The sequence below is a fragment of the Dermochelys coriacea genome, chromosome 1 (genome assembly GCF_009764565.3).
Source record: "Dermochelys coriacea isolate rDerCor1 chromosome 1, rDerCor1.pri.v4, whole genome shotgun sequence".
NCBI lineage: Eukaryota > Metazoa > Chordata > Testudines > Dermochelyidae > Dermochelys > Dermochelys coriacea.
This window is the reverse complement of record NC_050068.2, coordinates 251,174,551-251,194,383: the sequence shown is the minus strand read 5'-3', so window position 1 is coordinate 251,194,383 and position 19,833 is coordinate 251,174,551. Positions and strand designations below refer to the sequence as shown.

General features: G+C 42.9%; 1 protein-coding gene across 3 annotated transcripts in view; it reads left to right on the top strand.

Moving 5' to 3' along the window:
* Nucleotides 1-19,833, top strand: part of LOC119856483 (protein mono-ADP-ribosyltransferase PARP12-like) — a 37,517-nt gene that overhangs the window by 2,116 nt on the left and 15,568 nt on the right. For all 3 annotated transcript variants that reach the window (XR_006282782.1, XM_038404009.2, XM_043519044.1), the window contains exons 2-6: nucleotides 5,710-5,845; nucleotides 7,200-7,464; nucleotides 9,620-9,721; nucleotides 17,699-17,822; nucleotides 19,589-19,766. Coding sequence is in view for 2 of the 3 variants with exons in the window: in XM_038404009.2 (XP_038259937.1) it covers nucleotides 5,710-5,845; nucleotides 7,200-7,464; nucleotides 9,620-9,721; nucleotides 17,699-17,822; nucleotides 19,589-19,766 (805 nt within the window). In the remaining variant the exon portion in view is untranslated. The remainder of the gene's footprint in view (nucleotides 1-5,709; nucleotides 5,846-7,199; nucleotides 7,465-9,619; nucleotides 9,722-17,698; nucleotides 17,823-19,588; nucleotides 19,767-19,833) is intronic.

The window sequence follows — 19,833 nt, the reverse complement described above, 5'->3', positions numbered from 1 at the left end:
ACCCCATCTCCACTGTGAAGGCCACTGTGAATATTTCGTTGGCTCGTGTACCAGTCGAGAGTGGACCGAGCCAGGAGGGGAAATCTTGGACGAAGAGGGGAAGCGGGACCCAGAGGCAAAGGATGGCTCGGGGGCCAGAAATGCATGCAGCCAGCAGCTCTTTTCTACCCTGGAGGAGCTTAACCAGTCACAACAGTTGGATCTTGGCGAAGCACAAACAGGAAAGGAGGCCCTTGGTAAGTGGATCTGATTTTGTGGGAGCAGGGGGGTTATAGAAAGCAGGCTTGTCTCCCACTGCATGCCTAGTCTGAGCTGCGGAACAGGCTGTTGATAGAGTCCCTCACTTCATGAGAATCTCTCTCAGAGATCTCCAGGAAACACTCATGGAGATACTGGGCAATCTGCTGCTGCAGGTTCTTCAGCAGAGCTGCTTTGTTTCTTGCCCCATTAATGGTAACTTTCCCATGCCACTGTGCCATCACGGGGGAGGGGGGGCATTGCTGCACACAGGTGAGCTGCATAGGGGCCAGGGCAGAAACCGCAGGCTTGGAGAAGACCTCCTTTGATTCCCTGCTCACCCTCAGCAGCGAGATACCTTCCATAATAATCATTCCTGTCCCCACACTTTCCACAGGATGTGATCATCAGGCCCCCCTACAGTGCTGGCTTTCCCCAAGAGCCATGTGCCCAGTATACAGCAGGGTCCCAGAAGAGTGATTTACCCTGCCCCTTTGGCTACCCACCATTTTGGGGGGGGTCTTGTGGCTCATGTGTGCTTGCCTGTGGTCAGCCACTTAGTGACAGCTGTGTGAGTACTGGCTGCATTTTAAAGCACTGAGTCAGTGTTGCAAACAGTACTGCTTCTGTAAAATGTCGCATTAAACTTCACAGAGATAACCACAGAATGGCTGTGCAGAATTAGAAAGCGGCCATGAAGAACTAAGAAGGATTTTCTCCATGAGTTTATGATGCACTCCACCGCCAAAACACAGGAATTGAAGGAGTGGTGGGACAGTGAGAAGAGGGACCAAAAGGAGAACAAGGCACACCAGAAAGAAGCCACGGAGTGGCTCTTAAATGTTATGGAGTGCCAAGTGGACAAGCTCCAGGCGATACAAGCTTCTCAAACCAAGCAGTTCTGAGCCCACCCTCCCCTGTAGCCACTGTCACAAAACTCTTTCCCACCACCACACTATCAACCTCCTGGCTCCACTCTCTATCCGCAGCATTTCACGCCTCCCTCTTCACAGTCCAGCAGTGTGGACTTCCACTACCCATTGCACTCAACACCCATCCCTCTGCAGTTTGGCCCTGCTGAAGTACAGCACCCCCTGCACTGTACTTCAAAGGATAAGGTTGGATATCATGCCTGGACATACAGAAATCTGTAATCATCCTGGAACCCCTCCTCCTCCTCTGGAGACCTTCCCTTCCCCCTCTCTGCTGATGTATTTTTGTCTTTTGACTCTCTCCTCTGGTGGTTGTCTTTTAAATAAAGAATTGTGTTGGGTTGAAAGCAATCTTTATTCTATTAAGTGAAAGCAAAAAGAGCACTGCAAAGCAACATACAATTATGTTAAACCCCCTTATTTAATCATGTGTACTAGTCACCTCCTAGAATTACAAGCACTGCAATCCAGAGCATAGCAGCAAAGATTAGTGGCTTTCAGCTTCAAATTGCTGCCTCAAGGTATCCCTGATCCTTATGGCCCTGTGCTGTGCTCCTCTAATAGCCCTGGTCTCTGACTGTTCAGACTCAGCCTCCAGGCTCTGAGACTCTGTGGTCCAGCCCTGAGGGAAGCTTTCACCTTTTCCTTCACAAATATTATGGAGCGTACAGCATGCCCCTATAAACATAGGAATATTGTCATCGGCCATGTCCAGCTTCCCACAGAGGCATCACCAGTGGGTTTTTAAATGGTCAAAGTTCCTGCTTGCAGCTTCTTGAACAGGCCTGTGTTCCAAAAGATGCATATGTCATGCACCTTTCCAGACCAGCTTGCGTTAATGTCCATGAAACGCCCATGGTGTTCCACAAGCACCTGGAAAACCATTAAGAAATACCCCTTGTGATTAATGTATTCTGTGGCTAGGTGGTCTGGTGCCAGAATTGGAATGTGCGTGCCATCTATCACCCCGCCGCAGTTAGGGAAGCCCATTTGTGCAAAGCTATCCACAATGTCACGTATGTTGCCCAGAGTCACGGTCTTTCGGAGCAGGATGCAATTAATGGCCCTGCACACTTCCATCAACATGACTCCAACAGTCGACTTTCCCACTCCAAACTGGTTAGCGACTGATCAGTAGCAGTCTGGAGTAGCCAGCTTCCACAGTGCAATTGCCACACGCTTCTCCAGCGACAGGGCAGCTCTCATTCTCATGTGCGGGGCTGGGGCGAGCTCATCACAGAGTCTCATGAATGTGGCTTTCCTCATGCGAAAGTTCTGCAGCCACTGCTCATCATCCCAGACATGCATCACAGTGTGATCCCACCACTCAGTGCTTGTTTCCTGAGCCCAAAAGCGGCGTTCCACTGTGGTCAGCACCTCTGTGAATGCCACAAGCAATCTCATGTAGTAGCTACTTCTTGTGGCAAGATCAATGTCACACTCCTCTTGCCTTTGTAGTTTAAGGAATAACTCCACTGCCACTTGTGAGGTGTTGGTCAGAGCGAGCAGCACACTGCTCATAAGTTTGGGATCCATTCCTGCAGCCTGAAAGAGGCAGGGCGTGCAGTACACAAACCGTTGAAAGATGGTGCCAAATGCGGACAGAAGCACAGGGATTCCTGGGACACAAAGCAATGCATCATGGGGCATTGGGACATGACCCAGGATGCCCTGCGACCCCCTCTGCCTTCCCACAAGTCTGAGTGGCAATAGAGGAAGAGGTGCTCTGTGGGATAGCTGCCCAGAGTGCACCGCTCCAAATAGTGCTGCAAGTGTGAACAGGCTGTTGCACAGGCAGCTGACAGTGTGAACACACAACATCAGTTTTCCTTCTGCGCTGTCTGAATGGCTCTGCAACTTTGCCAGTGTAGACACGCTCAAAGATGTAAGCAGTTAAATTATTCCCTCAACTCACTCATTCCTTTTCAACAACAGATATCTCCTTCCACCATCCACAGCCTACTACGTATCCACCCTTCTCCTGAGCAACCAGGAGATGCCTTTGAATTCTGGCCATGTTTATTGGTCTAACTAGGATAGATGTGGCTTTTGTAGATCACCTTGTACCTGTTTTTGTAGGGGCATGTGCAAGTGAGGGTTAGTGTTCAACTGTGAATGATGGTTGCACCGTGGGTTTTTTTATAATGTTTGAAAAAGTTATGTTAATGGCTGTATTTTTGTGCTTGTTCTAAATTTGTTCTAATTTTTTGTAGAAACTATAGAAGTGTGTGTATGTAATTATAGCTGGAGGTAAGGTTACCCCTATTAATTAGGATGAGAGTGAAAGAACCGAGGAAAGGCAGGAGTTGAGTTGATTAAAAAGCAAATAAAGTGTAGATGAAATGAATGACTTAAACATTTATTTCCTTGTTTGCTAGATGGAAAAACTATAGTAATTTTAACTTTAAGTTATGTGTGAATGCTCCAGTTTTTAAAATAAACATGTTTCCTCCTCTACATGTGTGTTTTTGCAGAGACCTGATGTCTTATACCCCTTTGAAGAGGTGTACCTCTCTCACCCCTTTCCGTCTATTCTTCCCAGTTGTGTTCAGCCTAAATTGTTCCCCATTTTCCTACATGTTGAGGAGAGGGAAGAAGTGATTTAGGACTCTAGGTAGGGCCCTAGAGAGAGTAAGGTTATAAGGGGACAAGATGTGTGGGAAGGGCATGAGAGTTGATTAAGTATGGGGGGAGAAGACCTCCTCTCAGTCATATGCACCCGTCCTTAAATTTGTCTCTGATGACTTAGACTGTGGTCAGAATGGCACCCCCATTTGCAAATGGCTTATGGCTGAGGAAGCTGTGGAACTTTGGAAACTCTGCTCATTATACTTCCCCTGTGGCAATTGCAGTGCTAGTTGTACTTCTGGCCCCTCTGTGTCTGTGAGTGCATCTACCTCAGGTGTCCGGCCTCATGCCTTTACCTCTCGTGGGATGGAATTTTTCAGTTCTCTCACTCCTAGTCCGGTCCCTGGCTACAGTATCCTGTGTATCAGCGGTGCTGGGTTTAGCCCCTGTCAGGGCTGTCCCTAGCCATTCTGGGGCCCTATGCATGAGCAGGGGTGGAGGGGCTGGCTTGGGGGGCAGGGAGGAACCACCCCACAGCACTCACCAGCGGCACAGCTGGGGGCGGGGTCACTGCACTTCCTGTCGCCAGTGAGTGCAGGCCCAGCCCTGCTGCACTCCTCAGGGGAATGGGGGCAGAGCAGGGACAGGGCTGGAGCGGGAAGAGCTAGAGCAAGGCCGGGAGCAGCACGCAGCTGCGCGGGGCACCAGGAAATTTGGTGCCCCATGCAGCTGTGTACTTTGCATATGGGTAAGGATGGCCCTGACCCCTGTGTTTCTTCCCCTTGGAAGTCTGTGACCACTCAAGTGATGTGTGTATAGTGACCACACTGCCATCTTAAAAGCAAAGTATTATTTATATTAGCAGTAGAAACAAATCATGAGAGAGAGAAAGATTTTAAAACAGTCTACACCCATGTCTGTCTTCCCTATAGGCCTATGGATGATGGTGGCTTAAATCAGCCTAGCTTCTTTAAACACTCCATCAGGTCTGTCTCAATTAGCTGTTCAGGAAAGCTACCTCCCCCTCCCCTTCTTGAGAGGGAGTCTTCTTTTTAAATAGTCATAGTCCTTCTCAGTTCCTGGGCTCTGGCCTTGCATGTTAAAGCCAGTTCTGTAAGTTGGCTGGAGCCAGGTGGTAGAAATTTCACAGCTAATAGTTCAATCACTGTCTCTTGTCACCCCTTGGTAAATATTTAAGGATTTTTTTTTTTTATCATGAGCCAATGTGTCCTTCCTGCTTGCTTTTCCTTATTGCTTAGTATAAAAGGCAGGCTCTATGTTCATACAGTAAACATCCCAATAACCCAGGTCAACATACAGTATTACAGAGCAGCTCCATTTTTTCCACATACCCTTCTTGTAGGAGGTTACTTTTAAAGGCTTGTGCTTACTGTTCCTATATACTAGCTCACAAATAATTTACCCCAAAGTGATTCAGGCTCACTTTTTGTTTAGCCCTGAGAATTCGAGATCTGTCTGCAACATTACCTAAAGACCCTGATGGTTGAAGCATATATATGTGTATGCAGAATGCATTTCAGTCTATTAAGGAAGAACAAATGTTACTAACATAGTAAAGTTGTCCACTATAGACAAGACCTCTGTTCAAATTTGAAGACTTTCTTTGCGACCACGAGGATTAGAGGCTTGATATAAATGGGGGAAAAGTTGGGGACACAAGCACAAACATGCAGGAATTTAAAAGTAATCTTCAATTATGTGATTACATAGTTCACAAGACCCCTTATAGTCAGACTACTTAGAATCATGGAGATCCACAAAGACTAATGCATCATACAAATAATCATTTATGTACTGATTGAGAATATTTTATGCTGCTCAAGTTTAGTAGTGTATTTGTGGTAGGAGAGCTAGAAATATAAACCATTATTCCTGCTTTTTCATTCTGGAGTGTAACTACCATGTAATCTGGTTACGTATCGTCTTTATGTTTGGTTTTCTTAACATGTAGGAAAGAATGCAAGTTTGTTCATAACTTTCAGTCAGAGCATAACCTCAGTGTCCTAAAAAAACATGGGCTTCAAAACTTAAATGATGATGAGTTGCGTCAGCTCCTGCTTCAGAATGATTCTTCACTCTTACCTGAGGTGAGTACTACTGGAGCAATATATTATTCGCTTTACAATTAATATCATGAAAAGAAAGAATAATGGCATTGCAAATACTGTGATGATGAGGTATGTAGGCCCTGATCCTGCAACATTTGTAATTATAGTTAACTTTATTACTGAGAGTAATTTTACCGAAGTAAAATCAACCATGTGCAGAAGTATTTGCCTGATCAGTGTCTTGCTTTTTACATATTTCCTTCATAGCTCTGGCGTGGTACCTCATCACTGACCTGCAACACCTCTGCTGTTTTAACTTTTTATTTTTTTTAATGGATATTGCAGATCAGATTGAAGTGTATTGACAGAGCTTTATCAGAAATTGAGTCTGGAATATCAGGAGTGTTATGATTTAAGACTGAAGTGCATTAGCAGAGCTAGATGGTAAAAACTAGCTTTTCATGAGACCCAAATTCATTCAGAATAATAAAAAAAAAAAAAAAATTCCAAACACACAGGACTAGTGGCTTTCAAGAAACTAGACATGCTAATTTAATAGCTCTTGTATCTTTTAAAAATGTTCTAATGTAATTTATACAATGATTTTTTGTATTGACTTTCTATAAATATTTCTGTTCTTTAGTATTTAATCATCCATAATACAAATCTGTAGTACTGGGTGTTACCTGTTTAGAAGGATTAACAAAAGAGAAACTCAAATGGTCTCAACTTGCATGACTAGAATTTACAGGGAAATTTAAGTTCAAAACCTATCTTCTTAAAACACTAAAGATGAGAAATCAAGCACAGCAAAATTAGCAACCTAAAGAGTTGAGGTTCTTACAGCAAGAGCAACTCAACCATGCCAAATGTATACGAGTTAGAGTAAAATTCCATTTGCCATCATCGAAGTGGGCCTAAATGTGTTTGTTGCAGATGTTTGAGTCTGCCCAAAAGCCCATTCTAAAGCAGGGGTACCCAACCAGAGCATTTCATAAGGCCACAATATGCTAACGGCCAATTTATTAGTATTTTGTCGTTATGTTGACATCATTTTAGTTTACACAAGTGTGTAGATTGTATCTATGTACAGTATTGTCTATTTATTTAAATACATATAAAACAAACTGAATTTAAAATATAAATCAATACAGATGACTTTAAATCTTATTAAAATATGTAGAATCTGTTTGGCCCACACAAGGTTATACTTAGTTTACATGGCCCTCCTGTGTAATAAGTTGGGCCCCACTGTTCTAAACCGTAGCAGTCGTGCAGAAAAACCCTTATACATTTCTTCATGGCTTTTTGTTTTTGTTTTGAGTGTGTATGAACAAGAAAGTGGCCAAAATATACTACTTGCACTAGAGTTGTTGTTTTTTGTCTTTCCCAGGTATGCATGCATTATAACAAAGGTGATGGACTCTATGGGTCTTGTACCTTCAAGAAGATCTGCACCAAACTCCATATGTGCCAGTACTACTTGCAAGGAGAGTGCAGATTTGGCAATAGTTGCAAGCGATCACATAACATTTTAAATCTGGAGTGTTATGAAAAACTGGAGAGGCGGGGAATGAGCCCGAACCTGATTGCCAAACTGCCTTCTATCTTCAGAAACATGTACGACATCAAAAATGGCACTTTTTCACCATGCAAAGGTAAAACACTTTATTCTTTTTAAAACATTAGGGAAGGAGGTGACAGCGAGCATAGCATTAACACAGATCTCTGCTAGATAGGGGAAACTGAAATTGAGACTTTGCTCTAGTTCTTATTAGGGTTTGCCAGTTTTGGTTGGACATATTCCTGGAGGTTTCATCACATGACATAATCTTTAATTCCAGGACAATCCTGGAGGGTTGGCAATCCTGTTACCAGGTGAGGGACCTTCTCTCTCTTTATAAACATCCCCCTTGTCAAATTTTGAGGCATAGATAGGTTTCTGAAGGATAAAACGATTGCCATGATGCAAGAGCCTTGATCCTGGGGTAGAATGATCTTCTCCAGGGAGTAAGGACCATCGCAAACCTCACCACTTTCCACTCCAAGTACAAGGTGAAGTTCTTTGACCTTTCCTTCTATAACATAAACACAGAATAACAGGTGTGTATATATAAAACAAAAAAGAAAAAGTCACACAGTGCCAAAACAAGAAACTCCATTGCATGTGCTTCTCTCTCTGGGGAGAGGATGAGAGAACAAACAACATGTGACAGAAGTGTAGTCGTGTTGCTTAATGCTTTATGGTTGGCGTTCGGATACTGTGGTGATGAGTGTGGTAAAAAACCTCTATAGAACAGAAGAGTAGGACTGGAAATGGGAAGAAAGGGATTCTTTATTATAGTTCCTGTGGAAGTGGGTTAAGCAGAGAGAGAACACATTAAAGGAAAGGCAGGTTTGTTTTTTTTTGTGTGTGAGATTTTATATACTTCTCCACCTTTCTCTTATCTAGGTTGTCTAGCATGAGAAGCCATGGAAAGCAGTGTCCTAATTGCTTCTAATAGCTTTAATGTTTTCTATTCCTTTTCCACTTACATTTTTAAACTATGCTAAATTAATTAAAGGAGTGCAGAGTAGAAAAACAGAATGTATAACTGCCATCTGATCACTCAGCTCTCTTATATACCTTTGGAACCACGGTAGTTCTAAATTGTAGACTCTGTGTTAAAAGGTGGCAAGGTGAATAGGTGTCTGGGATACCCACATAACTTGTGTGTTTTGAAACAATAAGGCTGTTACTCCACTGGTTGGGGTGATGTAGATATCTTTCTTAGTAAGCCGAGCAAGTCTGATTCATGATATTATGTAACTGATCTGACTAAGAACTGACTAAGTCTGGAGAAGGGGACTAGGAGTCAAGCTTTCTGGGTTCTGTTTCCAGATGTGCCATTGACTGTCTGTGTAACCTTGGTCAAGTCATTTAACGTCTCTCTGCCTTCATTTCACTTTCTGTTTGATTCTGTTCTTGTATTGTATTGTTACAATACACCTAAAAACTGAATTCAAGAAACTAAATAGAGACCCAGAAGTCAAATTCAGAGGTGATGGGAAGGCTAAGTCATAGGCAATAAATAAAAATTCACGGTCCGTGACCTGTTCATGACTTTTACCAAACATACCCCTGACTAAATCTCTACTTCTGGGGCCCTGCTGCTCCGGGCTCTCCCCTGGACTACTGCTTGGGTGGTCCGTGGGACCAGCCACACCAGCTGCTGCTCCGGCAGTCCCTGGGGCCTCTGGGAACAGGTGGCCCCAGGGCCAGCTGCTTGGGTGGCCCTGAAGTCAGCTGCATCAGGTGTTGCAGAAGTCACGGGGGTTGTGGAAAGTCACGGAATCTGTGACCTCCGCGAAAGAATTGCAGCCTTAGTGATGAGTAAAGGTATCTAAGTTACATCTGTAAGGGAATCTAAGTTAGGTATCATTTACATGCTCAGGATCTAAAAATGTAAGTTGGACCAAATTAGGGACTGTCTATATTACAAAACAAAGAACAGGCTTATGTAATCGGACTAATGGCTTGGACAAAATGACAAATGCTTTATTTTGTTATGGGACATAGTTAGACCCCATCTATGCTGTAAAATGTAAGTATGTTATGACTTTTTGTTATATGTAGTAACTATGTGCCTGAATCTATTTTTGTTGTGGGGAGGCTTCAACTTCAGTCTTCTTGGAATTGGATCAGAGTCGTGTAGTTACAAAGTCTCTTCATGTGTGTCTTCTCTAAACATAAGTGCATTATTTGGGAGAACTTGTTGAAACTACGCATACAAAAGCTATTTATAAATGAAATCTCTGATTCTTCCTTTGTAGCAAGAAGAGACAGTCTTAGTCAGGTATCCCTGAATACAAATAGTAATGAAGAATTAGACGAGATCTGCTTGTACTACATAAGGAAAAGTTGTAGCTTTCAAGGTAAGTCATCATGATACTAGCAAGTTGCATTAATTTTTCCTTTATCTTAGAATGTGTGTGGGTCAGTTTTTTGTTTTGTTCTGTTTTTAATTAGTCACCAAATAGTCCTATGGTATATCCTGTATAATGATTTTACTCAGTAAAAATGACTGGAAACTGGTCTTCACTTCCTAATAAGACCTTTTTCCTTTCTCCCCACCGTCCCTAGGCTATACACTTGCCACAAGGCCATTGTTGCTAGTTTCTTCCTCCTTCTACAAAGGCTGAAAAGCACTGCTCCATGAAATCGTGACCCTTCTTCCTTTACCATCTATGCAGCCCTCATTTGGTTTCTAGTATTGGTCTTTTTTTTCCCCTTTACTTATGCTTGACACAGAAAGAATCTCTGAGAACATCAGTTTGGGCAAACCCACACTGATTCTCTTTCCAGATCCCTAAGGTTGCCCTTGATTCTGTTGACTCTCCCTTCATTTACGTCACTGTTACAACGTGAAGTCTGTGACAGTTCCACCACCTTCTGCCATGTATCCTTTCTCTTGTCGTATTGCTTGTTCTGGTAACCAGAAAACACCATACAGTACTTTTTATCACAGATGGTGTTGGCAACAGTCTTAACTTAGTAGATTTTAGATTTAGTAGTAATCAGATCCGTCTAGTATGTACCCAAGAGTTCTGAAGGCCCTTAAGTATGACGTATAGTCTCATTTTTAAAAAAGCTACTGTTCCAGAGGATTGAAAGGTAGCAAATGTTGTATCTGTATTTCAGAGAAGATGCTAGGGATGATATGTGGAATTACTGGCCAATAAATCTTACATCTGTACCCAGCTAACTGGTTGAAACGATAATTTTAAAATAGATTATTAAAACACTTGGAGGATCATTATATGATGATATGTTTTCTGCAAAGGAAAATGGTATCTCACTAATCTAATAGAATTCTTTGAATGTGTCAAAGTACTCCTATATCTAGTAGCTGGCAATATTTTTAGCTGTTCAAAAGGCCTTTGACAAGGTCCCTCACAAAACGCTATTAAAGAAGCAAAATCGTCATGGGGTGAGAGGCAAAGTATTGCCATGGATCAAAAACTAGCTTGGAGTTAGAAAACAGAGTATGATTAAATAGTCAGCTTTCATCCTGGCAAAAGGTTAACACTGAGATACCTCAAGGCTATGTACTGGATACAGAATTTAATATATTTATGAGTGCTCTGGAAAAGGGAGTAAAGTAGCAGAATTTGCCTATGACAGAAGTTGTTTAGGCCTGGTCTACACTACACAGTTAGGTCAATGTAAGCTGCCTTGCATCAATCTAAGGGTGGAAGTGTCTACACTTAAATTTGGCTCCCGCTGATATAAGTGCCTCTCTACGCCGATTTAGTAACACCTCCCCAATGGCGTAGAATCACGGTTAGTGTAATTAGGTTGACGCAGTGTCAGTTTAGACACTGTTGCTTATGTTGACTGTTACTGTCTTTCAGAAGCCGTCCCACAATGCCCCACACTGACAGTACAATCAATACAAGCGCTCCTAGTGTGGATGCGCACCACCAATACAAGGAGCCAAGTGCGTGTGAACACAAGCAATATAATAACTGTGGTGGCTGTATGCTGGCGTAAATTAGGTCGACATAATTGTGTTGTGTAGATATGGCCTTAGATTAGTCAAGACCAGGAGGGATTGAGGAACTTCGGAAAGACCTAACTAAGCTAGGTTAATGGACGATGAGGTGGCAATTAAAGTTCAGTGTCGATAAATGAAAGTTAACATATATTGGAGGGAAAACTTTTAAACTACTAGCATATCTTTCAAGGTTCTGAATTAACTGTATTAGCTCCGGGTAGGAACCTGGGTGTCACTGCAGACAACTCACTGTAGATCTCTGATTGATGCACAGCTGCGATCAGAAAACAAACACTGTTAGGATGGAATGGAGAATAACACGGGAACATTATAATGCCTCATATCAATTGTGTGGCCTCATCTGGAATACTGTGTATGGTACTGACCATCCCATCTAAAAAAAGATACAGGAGAGTCAAAGGGAGTTCTGAAAAAGGCGACAAGAATGATCAGGGCATGGGAAATCTCTCTTGAAGAGTGACTGAAAAGATTGAATTTCCTTTTCTTAAAGAGTTGACATGATAAAAGTAGATAAAATTAGCAAACAGTATAGACTAGGTTTTAGAGTAGCAGCCGTGTTAGTCTGTATTCGCAAAAAGAAAAGGAGTACCCGTGGCACCTTAGAGACTAACAAATTTATTAGAGCATAAGCTTTCGTGAGCTACAGCTCACTTCATCGGATGCATTTGGTGGAAAAAGCAGAGGAGAGATTTATATATACACACACACACACACACACACACAGAGAACATGAAACAATGGGTTTATCATACACACTGTAAGGAGAGTGATCACTTAAGATAAGCCATCACCAGCAGCGGGGGGGGGGGGGGGGGGGAAAGGAGGAAAACCTTTCATGGTGACAAGCAAGGTAGGCTAATTCCAGCAGTTAACAAGAATATCAGAGGAACAGGGGGGGGTGGGGGGGAGAAATACCATGGGGAAATAGTTTTACTTTGTGTAATGACTCATCCATTCCCAGTCTCTATTCAAGCCTAAGTTAATTGTATCCAGTTTGCAAATTAATTCCAAGTCTCTCGTTGGAGTCTGTTTTTGAAGCTTTTTTGTTGAAGTATAGTCACTCTTAGGTCTGTGATCGAGTGACCAGAGAGATTGAAGTGTTCTCCAACTGGTTTTTGAATGTTATAATTCTTGACGTCTGATTTGTGTCCATTCATTCTTTTACGTAGAGACTGTCCAGTTTGGCCAATGTACATGGCAGAGGGGCATTGCTGGCACATGATGGCATATATCACATTGGTAGATGCGCAGGTGAACGAGCCTCTGATAGTGTGGCTGATGTGATTAGGCCCTATGATGGTATCCCCTGAATAGATATGTGGACAGAGTTGGCAACGGGCCTTGTTGCAAGGATAGGTTCCTGGGTTAGTGGTTCTGTTGTGTGGTGTGTGGTTGCTGGTGAGTATTTGCTTCAGATTGGGGGGCTGTCTGTAAGCAAGGACTGGACTGTCTCCCAAGATCTGTGAGAGTGATGGGTCGTCCTTCAGGATAGGTTGTAGATCCTTGATGATGCGTTGGAGAGGTTTTAGTTGGGGGCTGAAGGTGATGGCTAGTGGCGTTCTGTTGTTTTCTTTGTTGGGCCTGTCCTGTAGTAGGTGACTTCTGGGTACTCTTCTGGCTCTGTCAATCTGTTTCTTCACTTCAGCAGGTGGGTATTGTAGTTGTAGGAATGCATGATAGAGATCTTGTAGGTGTTTGTCTCTGTCTGAGGGGTTGGAGCAAATGCGGTTATATCGTAGCGCTTGGCTGTAGACAATGGATCGAGTGGTATGATCTGGATGAAAGCTAGAGGCATGTAGGTAGGAATAGCGGTCAGTAGGTTTCCGATATAGGGTGGTGTTTATGTGACCATCGCTTATTAGCACCGTAGTGTCCAGGAAGTGGATCTCTTGTGTGGACTGGTCCAGGCTGAGGTTGATGGTGGGATGGAAATTGTTGAAATCATGGTGGAATTCCTCAAGAGCTTCTTTTCCATGGGTCCAGATGATGAAGATGTCATCAATGTATCGCAAGTAGAGTAGGGGCATTAGGGGACGAGAGCTGAGGAAGCGTTGTTCTAAGTCAGCCATAAAAATGTTGGCATACTGTGGGGCCATGCGGGTACCCATCGCAGTGCCGCTGATTTGAAGGTATACATTGTCACCAAATGTGAAATAGTTATGGGTGAGGACAAAGTCAAAGTTCAGCCACCAGGTTAGCCGTGACAGTATCGGGGATACTGTTCCTGACGGCTTGTAGCCCATCTTTGTGTGGAATGTTGGTGTAGAGGGCTTCTACATCCATAGTGGCTAGGATGGTGTTTTTAGGAAGATCACCAATGGACTGTAGTTTCCTCAGGAAGTCAGTGGTGTCTCGAAGATAGCTGGGAGTGCTGGTAACGAAGGGCCTGAGGAGGGAGTCTACATAGCCAGACAATCCTGCTGTCAGGGTGCCAATGCCTGAGATGATGGGGCGTCCAGGATTTCCAGGTTTATGGATCTTGGGTAGCAGATAGAATACCCCAGGTCGGGGCTCCAGGGGTGTGTCTGTGCGGATTTGTTCTTGTGCTTTTTCAGGGAGTTTCTTGAGCAAATGCTGTAGTTTCTTTTGGTAACTCTCAGTGGGATCAGAGGGTAATGGCTTGTAGAAAGTGATGTTGGAGAGCTGCCTAGTAGCCTCTTGTTCATACTCCGACCTATTCATGATGACGACAGCACCTCCTTTGTCAGCCTTTTTGATTATGATGTCAGAGTTGTTTCTGAGGCTGTGGATGGCACTGTGTTCTGCATGGCTGAGGTTATGGGGTAAGCGATGCTGCTTTTCCACAATTTCAGCTCGTGCACGTCGGCGGAAGCAGTCTATGTAGAAATCCAGGCTGCTGTTTCGACCTTCAGGAGGAGTCCACCCAGAATCCTTCTTTTTGTAGTGTTGGCAGGAAGGTCTCTGTGGGTTAATATGTTGGTCAGAGGTGTGTTGGAAATATTCCTTGAGTCTGAGACGTCGAAAATAGGATTCTAGGTCACCACAGAACTGTATCATGTTCGTGGAGGTGGAGGGGCAAAAGGAGAGGCCCCGAGATAGGACAGATTCTTCTGCTGGGCTAAGAGTATAGTTGGATAGATTAACAATATTGCTGGGTGGGTTACGGGAACCATTGTTGTGGCCCCTTGTGGCATATAGTAGTTTAGATAGCTTAGTGTCCTTTTTCTTTTGTAGAGAAGCAAAGTGTGTTTTGTAAATGGCTTGTCTAGTTTTTGTAAAGTCCAGCCACGAGGAAGTTTGTGTGGAAGGTTGGTTCTTTATGAGAGTATCCAGTTTTGAGAGCTCATTCTTAATCTTTCCCTGTTTGCTGTAGAGAATGTTGATCAGGTGGTTCCGCAGTTTCTTAGACTAGAGTTAGTATGGTCTAGAGAAGGTAGATCGGGAGCTTGTGTTCTCCTGTTGCATAACACAAGAACAAAGAGATTTTTAATGAAATTAAAAAGTGGCAAAACTGATAAAAGGAAATATTTTTCCACAATGTGTAATTATACTATGAAACCTGTTGCTACTGAAAGTCATTGAGACCAGGAGCTTAGCAAGATTCAAAAAGGGATTGGACATTTATACGGATAACAAGAGTATCCAGAGTTGTCATGATTATTGCTAATACATTTTGGAAGGGATATTAAACTTCAAGTTTCAGGGCTTATGCAGTCTCTAATTATGTCTCATTCCTATATCTGATGCGGGGATGAAGCATATTATCCCATATCTGGCTACTGCAGGGCTCTTACACCTTCCTCTGAAGCACTGGCACTGTCAGAGACTGGATACTAGATAAGATGGAATGTAGTGACTTGTCCTTTCTGACTGGGAGTAACCTGAATATTGTTTCAGAGTAGCAGCCGTGTTAGTCTGTATCCTCAAAGGGACCACCTATCACAAAGAAACTCACCTGGGTGGCAAGACAGATTGGAGTACCCAAGGAGACTGTCTGTGACTGTACTGATCAGATCTGTGTCCCTAAGACACTAGGATAGTCTTGCTCCATTTCAGTACTTGAGCTTGTCTGCACACTGGCACTTTACAGCGCTGCAACTTTCTTGCTCGGGGTGTGAAATCCCCCCCGAGTGCTGTAAAGTGCCAGTGTAGACAGTGCACCAGCACTGGGAGCTACGCCCCTCGTGGAGGTGGTGGTGTTTTTTTTAATAGTGCTGGGAGACTCTCTCCCAGAGCTGGTGCTGCAACTACACAGCCATGTTAAAGTGCTGCCATAGCAGCACTTTAGTGTTGTCAGTGAAGACATGCCCCGTGTCTCTTTAAGGCTGTTTGAACTGTTATCTGACCTCAGCCTCCTCTCATTCTGAGCATCCTCCAACTTGTCAGGGTGAAGTAGCTGTTGCTGCTGTTTGTGTATGGTTGCATGTCTCCTTCTCTTTTTCTGTTCCTCGTTGCCATGTTCACCTTTCATCCTTTTCCCTGTTCATGGTCTCAGCCTGCTGCCTCTCTGCTGATGGTGCCTCTTTTCATAATTTTGTGCAGTGTGGTTTCTTTGACTTCAGCTGCTGTTCAAGGTCCTCTGCCTGTTGCTCTAGAATGAAAAACAGCTTGAACTTTGTGAAAACAGACTTTTATTTGGTCTTTGCTCTTTCCTGGTGAGGAGTTTTATGTTAACTCAGTAGCTGTGCATATCTACACTTCTTAGTATGAGCTCTGTCTCAGTCACAAAATGCCTATATTGTCAAGAGGGACAGTGGTAGCTGTCCTGCAGTGGCTTGAATGTGAGTGCAGTCTGGGGCAGACTGTGCAGAAGCAGGGCACAAACCACAAACTAGTTGTGAGTTCTATACTTAGATTTCACCAACCAATTATCAAGTGTGAACTCCTCAGGCACTAAAACAGCGTTAACATAGAGTCACAGACAGTCTCCTTGGGTACTCCAATCTGTCGTGCCACCTAGGTGAGTTTATCTTTGTGATAGGTGGTCCCTTTGAGGATACAGACTAACACGGCTGCTACTCTGAAACAATATTCAGGTTACTCCCAGTCCGAAAGGACTAGTCACTTACTCCAGGATCAGTTTCATTAGAGAACTCAAACCAGTGACGCTTGTAGCTAATCGATAATAATTTATCTAAAGACTTAATAAACTAGGAAGAGGAAATAAGAGAGTAATTTACAAGGTTAAAGCAGGTAAACATAAGTACACAAATAGATTACAATCTTAGGATCCAAAAGTTGATAGAAGCTGTTTGTAATATTCAAGCTCTGTATGTCATTTAGTGCTAACCCAAGCTAAGCAGCTGGGGATCCCTTGCTTATGCTTAGAAATCTTGCCCTCCTAAAATCCAAACAACATAGAGATACTGTTTCTTTTTGTTAGGGACTTTTATTACTTCCTCCCCCCCCAGAGTTCAAACTGATGGGATGAGTACATGCTTGCATCTCCTCTTTATTTGGTGGGGGGAGGAATGCAATTTAACAGAGTCTTTGTTTGATGTTTCACAATGGCTCATTTGGTTTCAGTGGGCCTTCTTGATGGGTAGGTTCTAATACCTTCTGTAGAAAGCCAGAATTTTACATTAATTAATGTTTCTTTTCTGTTTGATAACTGACTGACTTACACAATTAAGTATTTGCATCGCAATCCTCTGTAATATCACCTTATAACATGGGGTACAGATGTTGTAAGTGACATTAATACATACAAGCATTTCATAAAGTCTAAACACTAAACACATTTTTATAAATCTAATACCTATTTTAAGAATATTAACACACAGGTTCCAGCATGGTATTTGTTGGTGTTCAGCTGAGAGCTAGTGGCTTTAGCAAGAGCTGGCACCTGGTCTGCCAGCATCACAGTGGTAAAGAGGACTGGACTGTTCGAACAGCATCAGCATGGGAAGCAACAGATATTAACTCTGGGAATCTAACTGGGTCTCCCACTCTCATTGTCATTGTTAACAAGGTCACCAGTGTAATCTGTTTGGTTGGAAAAAATATTTATTTAATTCATTGTGGGGATTTTCATTCATAGTAACACATGACCTTATAGATTTAAAGCAAACACACATCCATCACCATCACCGCAATTCCATCCTTAATAGTAGCTTTTAAACACAAGCAAAGAATGCAATGGGACTACAGCAGGGGGTCCCTCTTGGTCACAACTGAATCACTTTTGTTGGCCAGTGTATGGAAGCTTGCATTGAGATGACTGTGCTGTACCTATTCAGTAGGTGGACACTTGCTAGTGCTGTGTACCTGGAGCCTTCACAAGCATTATATTCCAATACACATACCCAGAAAAATCATCTTGTGTTGGGCCATAGAACTAATACAGCTTCATTTCATTTTTACCTTTTTTTAGATAAGTGTATCAGAGTTCATTTTCATTTGCCATATAGATGGCAGATCTTGGAAGGTGCCCTGTGGAAGGACTTGAAGGATATGGAGAAAATTGAAAAAGCATATTGTGACCCCAGTAATAACAGGTATAAACTGTTAGTAATTTACTAATGTTTGTGGCTTTCTTTCTGAAAGTGAAATACCGATCTAGATCCTTAGCTGGCATAAAGCTCCATTAAAGTCGATACCTAAACTGCTTCATTTTATTTAGTGAATCAGTGGGATTTAGCTGATTTACACCAGCTGACGGATCTAGCCCCCTGGTTGTTTGTTGTAGCCTGGGATCCATCTTGGGCGTTTATGGGTTATGCTATAGACCTGAGTGGCTAGCTCACTTGTTTGTTGTTCTGCACTATTGCACAAGTGGATTATTTACAACGGAGATGGTAGGAAAACTTTTGAAGAAAATAATTTAGACTAAAATATTCTTGAAAATTTGTCCTGTTTTGACTAGCTGTTGTCCTGATTCATCCCTGCCTTTATGACAGAGTGCTTCTCCTTTACCATTGTAGCATCATATTGAGATAGTGCATGACTCTTCTCTCATTCCAGGGAGGAGTCCTTGCAGGTGGGAGATGTGGGAGGATTAGAGCTCAGAGAGAGAGAGAGAGAGACAGCTGAGGGGCATAAGTAGCAATTGCAAAATTGGGAATAACTTCAGAAAGCTTTGGAATTGCTATGGTAGTGCAAAGAAGATATTGGAAGAGACTCATACTAGGGATAAAGAAAAGGAGTACTTGTGGCACCTTAGAGACTAACAAATTTATTAGAGCATAAGCTTTCGTGAGCTACAGCTCACTTGTCATTTAAAACGTTAAATGGTTAACCAAAGTCCCTCCGGCTGGCGTGGGGTGGCCGGGGCTGGGTTCCCTCCAGTTGGCGCAGGGCAGCTGGGGCTGAGGTTGCTCCGGCTGGCGTGGGGCGGCCAGGGCTAGGAGTTAATGGTTACGGTCAGTTAACAGTAAGCCTAATGCTAACCGGTTAACCTTTTACATCCCCAACTCATGCCAATATTTGGTATAATGTACTGGAATATGTATATGGGCCACTTACTTAAAAAGGTCTCACATTCCACCTGGTGTGTTTGTAATGGTCTCGGCTTCTAATGGCTCATGGCCTGAAAAAAGAACAGTAGTACTGCTGCTGCTAACAGCCAACAGATTCTCTTATGTCTGTAGTGATGATGAACTTTTGAAAGAAATGGTTGAAGTTCTGTTTCCCAAGTTGCATGTCTGTGGCTAGTGGCCACTAAGCACTGAAAATTATATTGAGAGGATTGGAGCAGCTGATGAACAGATCTGTCGATTAGCCCATGCTTATGTTGGATCAAAGCCTATTCAAAGCCTGACTTAAGCTATAAGTGAAAATGAGTTTTGAGGGCCTTATCCATTAATTCATATCACAAAATTATTGCAATATCCACAGTCTTCTGTTCCTGCTTTAGGGGGATCAAAAGACAAGAGGTGTTCCAGATCAGAATATAAGGAATTAGCAGAAGTGTGTGTGAAGTTTACACATGCACATTTTATGTCCGACTCAAGAACCACTATATCATGATTCTGATCTCTATAAGATATGATTTCATATAGATTTACAATATTGTGTCTTAAACTTTGCCACAATATACAATACAAAATAATACACACGTATGAGCAGTGTGAGGGGTGAATACTGATTGTTGTAGGAATCAGAACTTTGCATTTCACTCTTGGGGGCACTTACATTACTTTGACACTGGGCATAATATTTTGCATTATTTTTATGGATCTATGACTCAGAAGTTACAAGTAGGCTCAACTGACTGAAGCTTTCTTTTTTTTTTTTTTTTAAACCCTTTGGCCCTCTCACACAGGTTTTTATACAGTGGCTTGCAGTATATATATTTTCAGAATATGACCTGTGGCTCTGCCAAAGTTAGGCGCCTCTCCACAGCATCATCTGTGACCAAACCCCCTCACTTCATTCTTACAACAGATTGGCTCTGGTACTGGAAGGACGAATATGGTGTGTGGCGTGAATACGGAACAGAAGTAAGTGTGTAGATGAAAGGCAGCTCCCCAACCCCATTGCATTAAATCTGTGGAAACTATTGGAAGC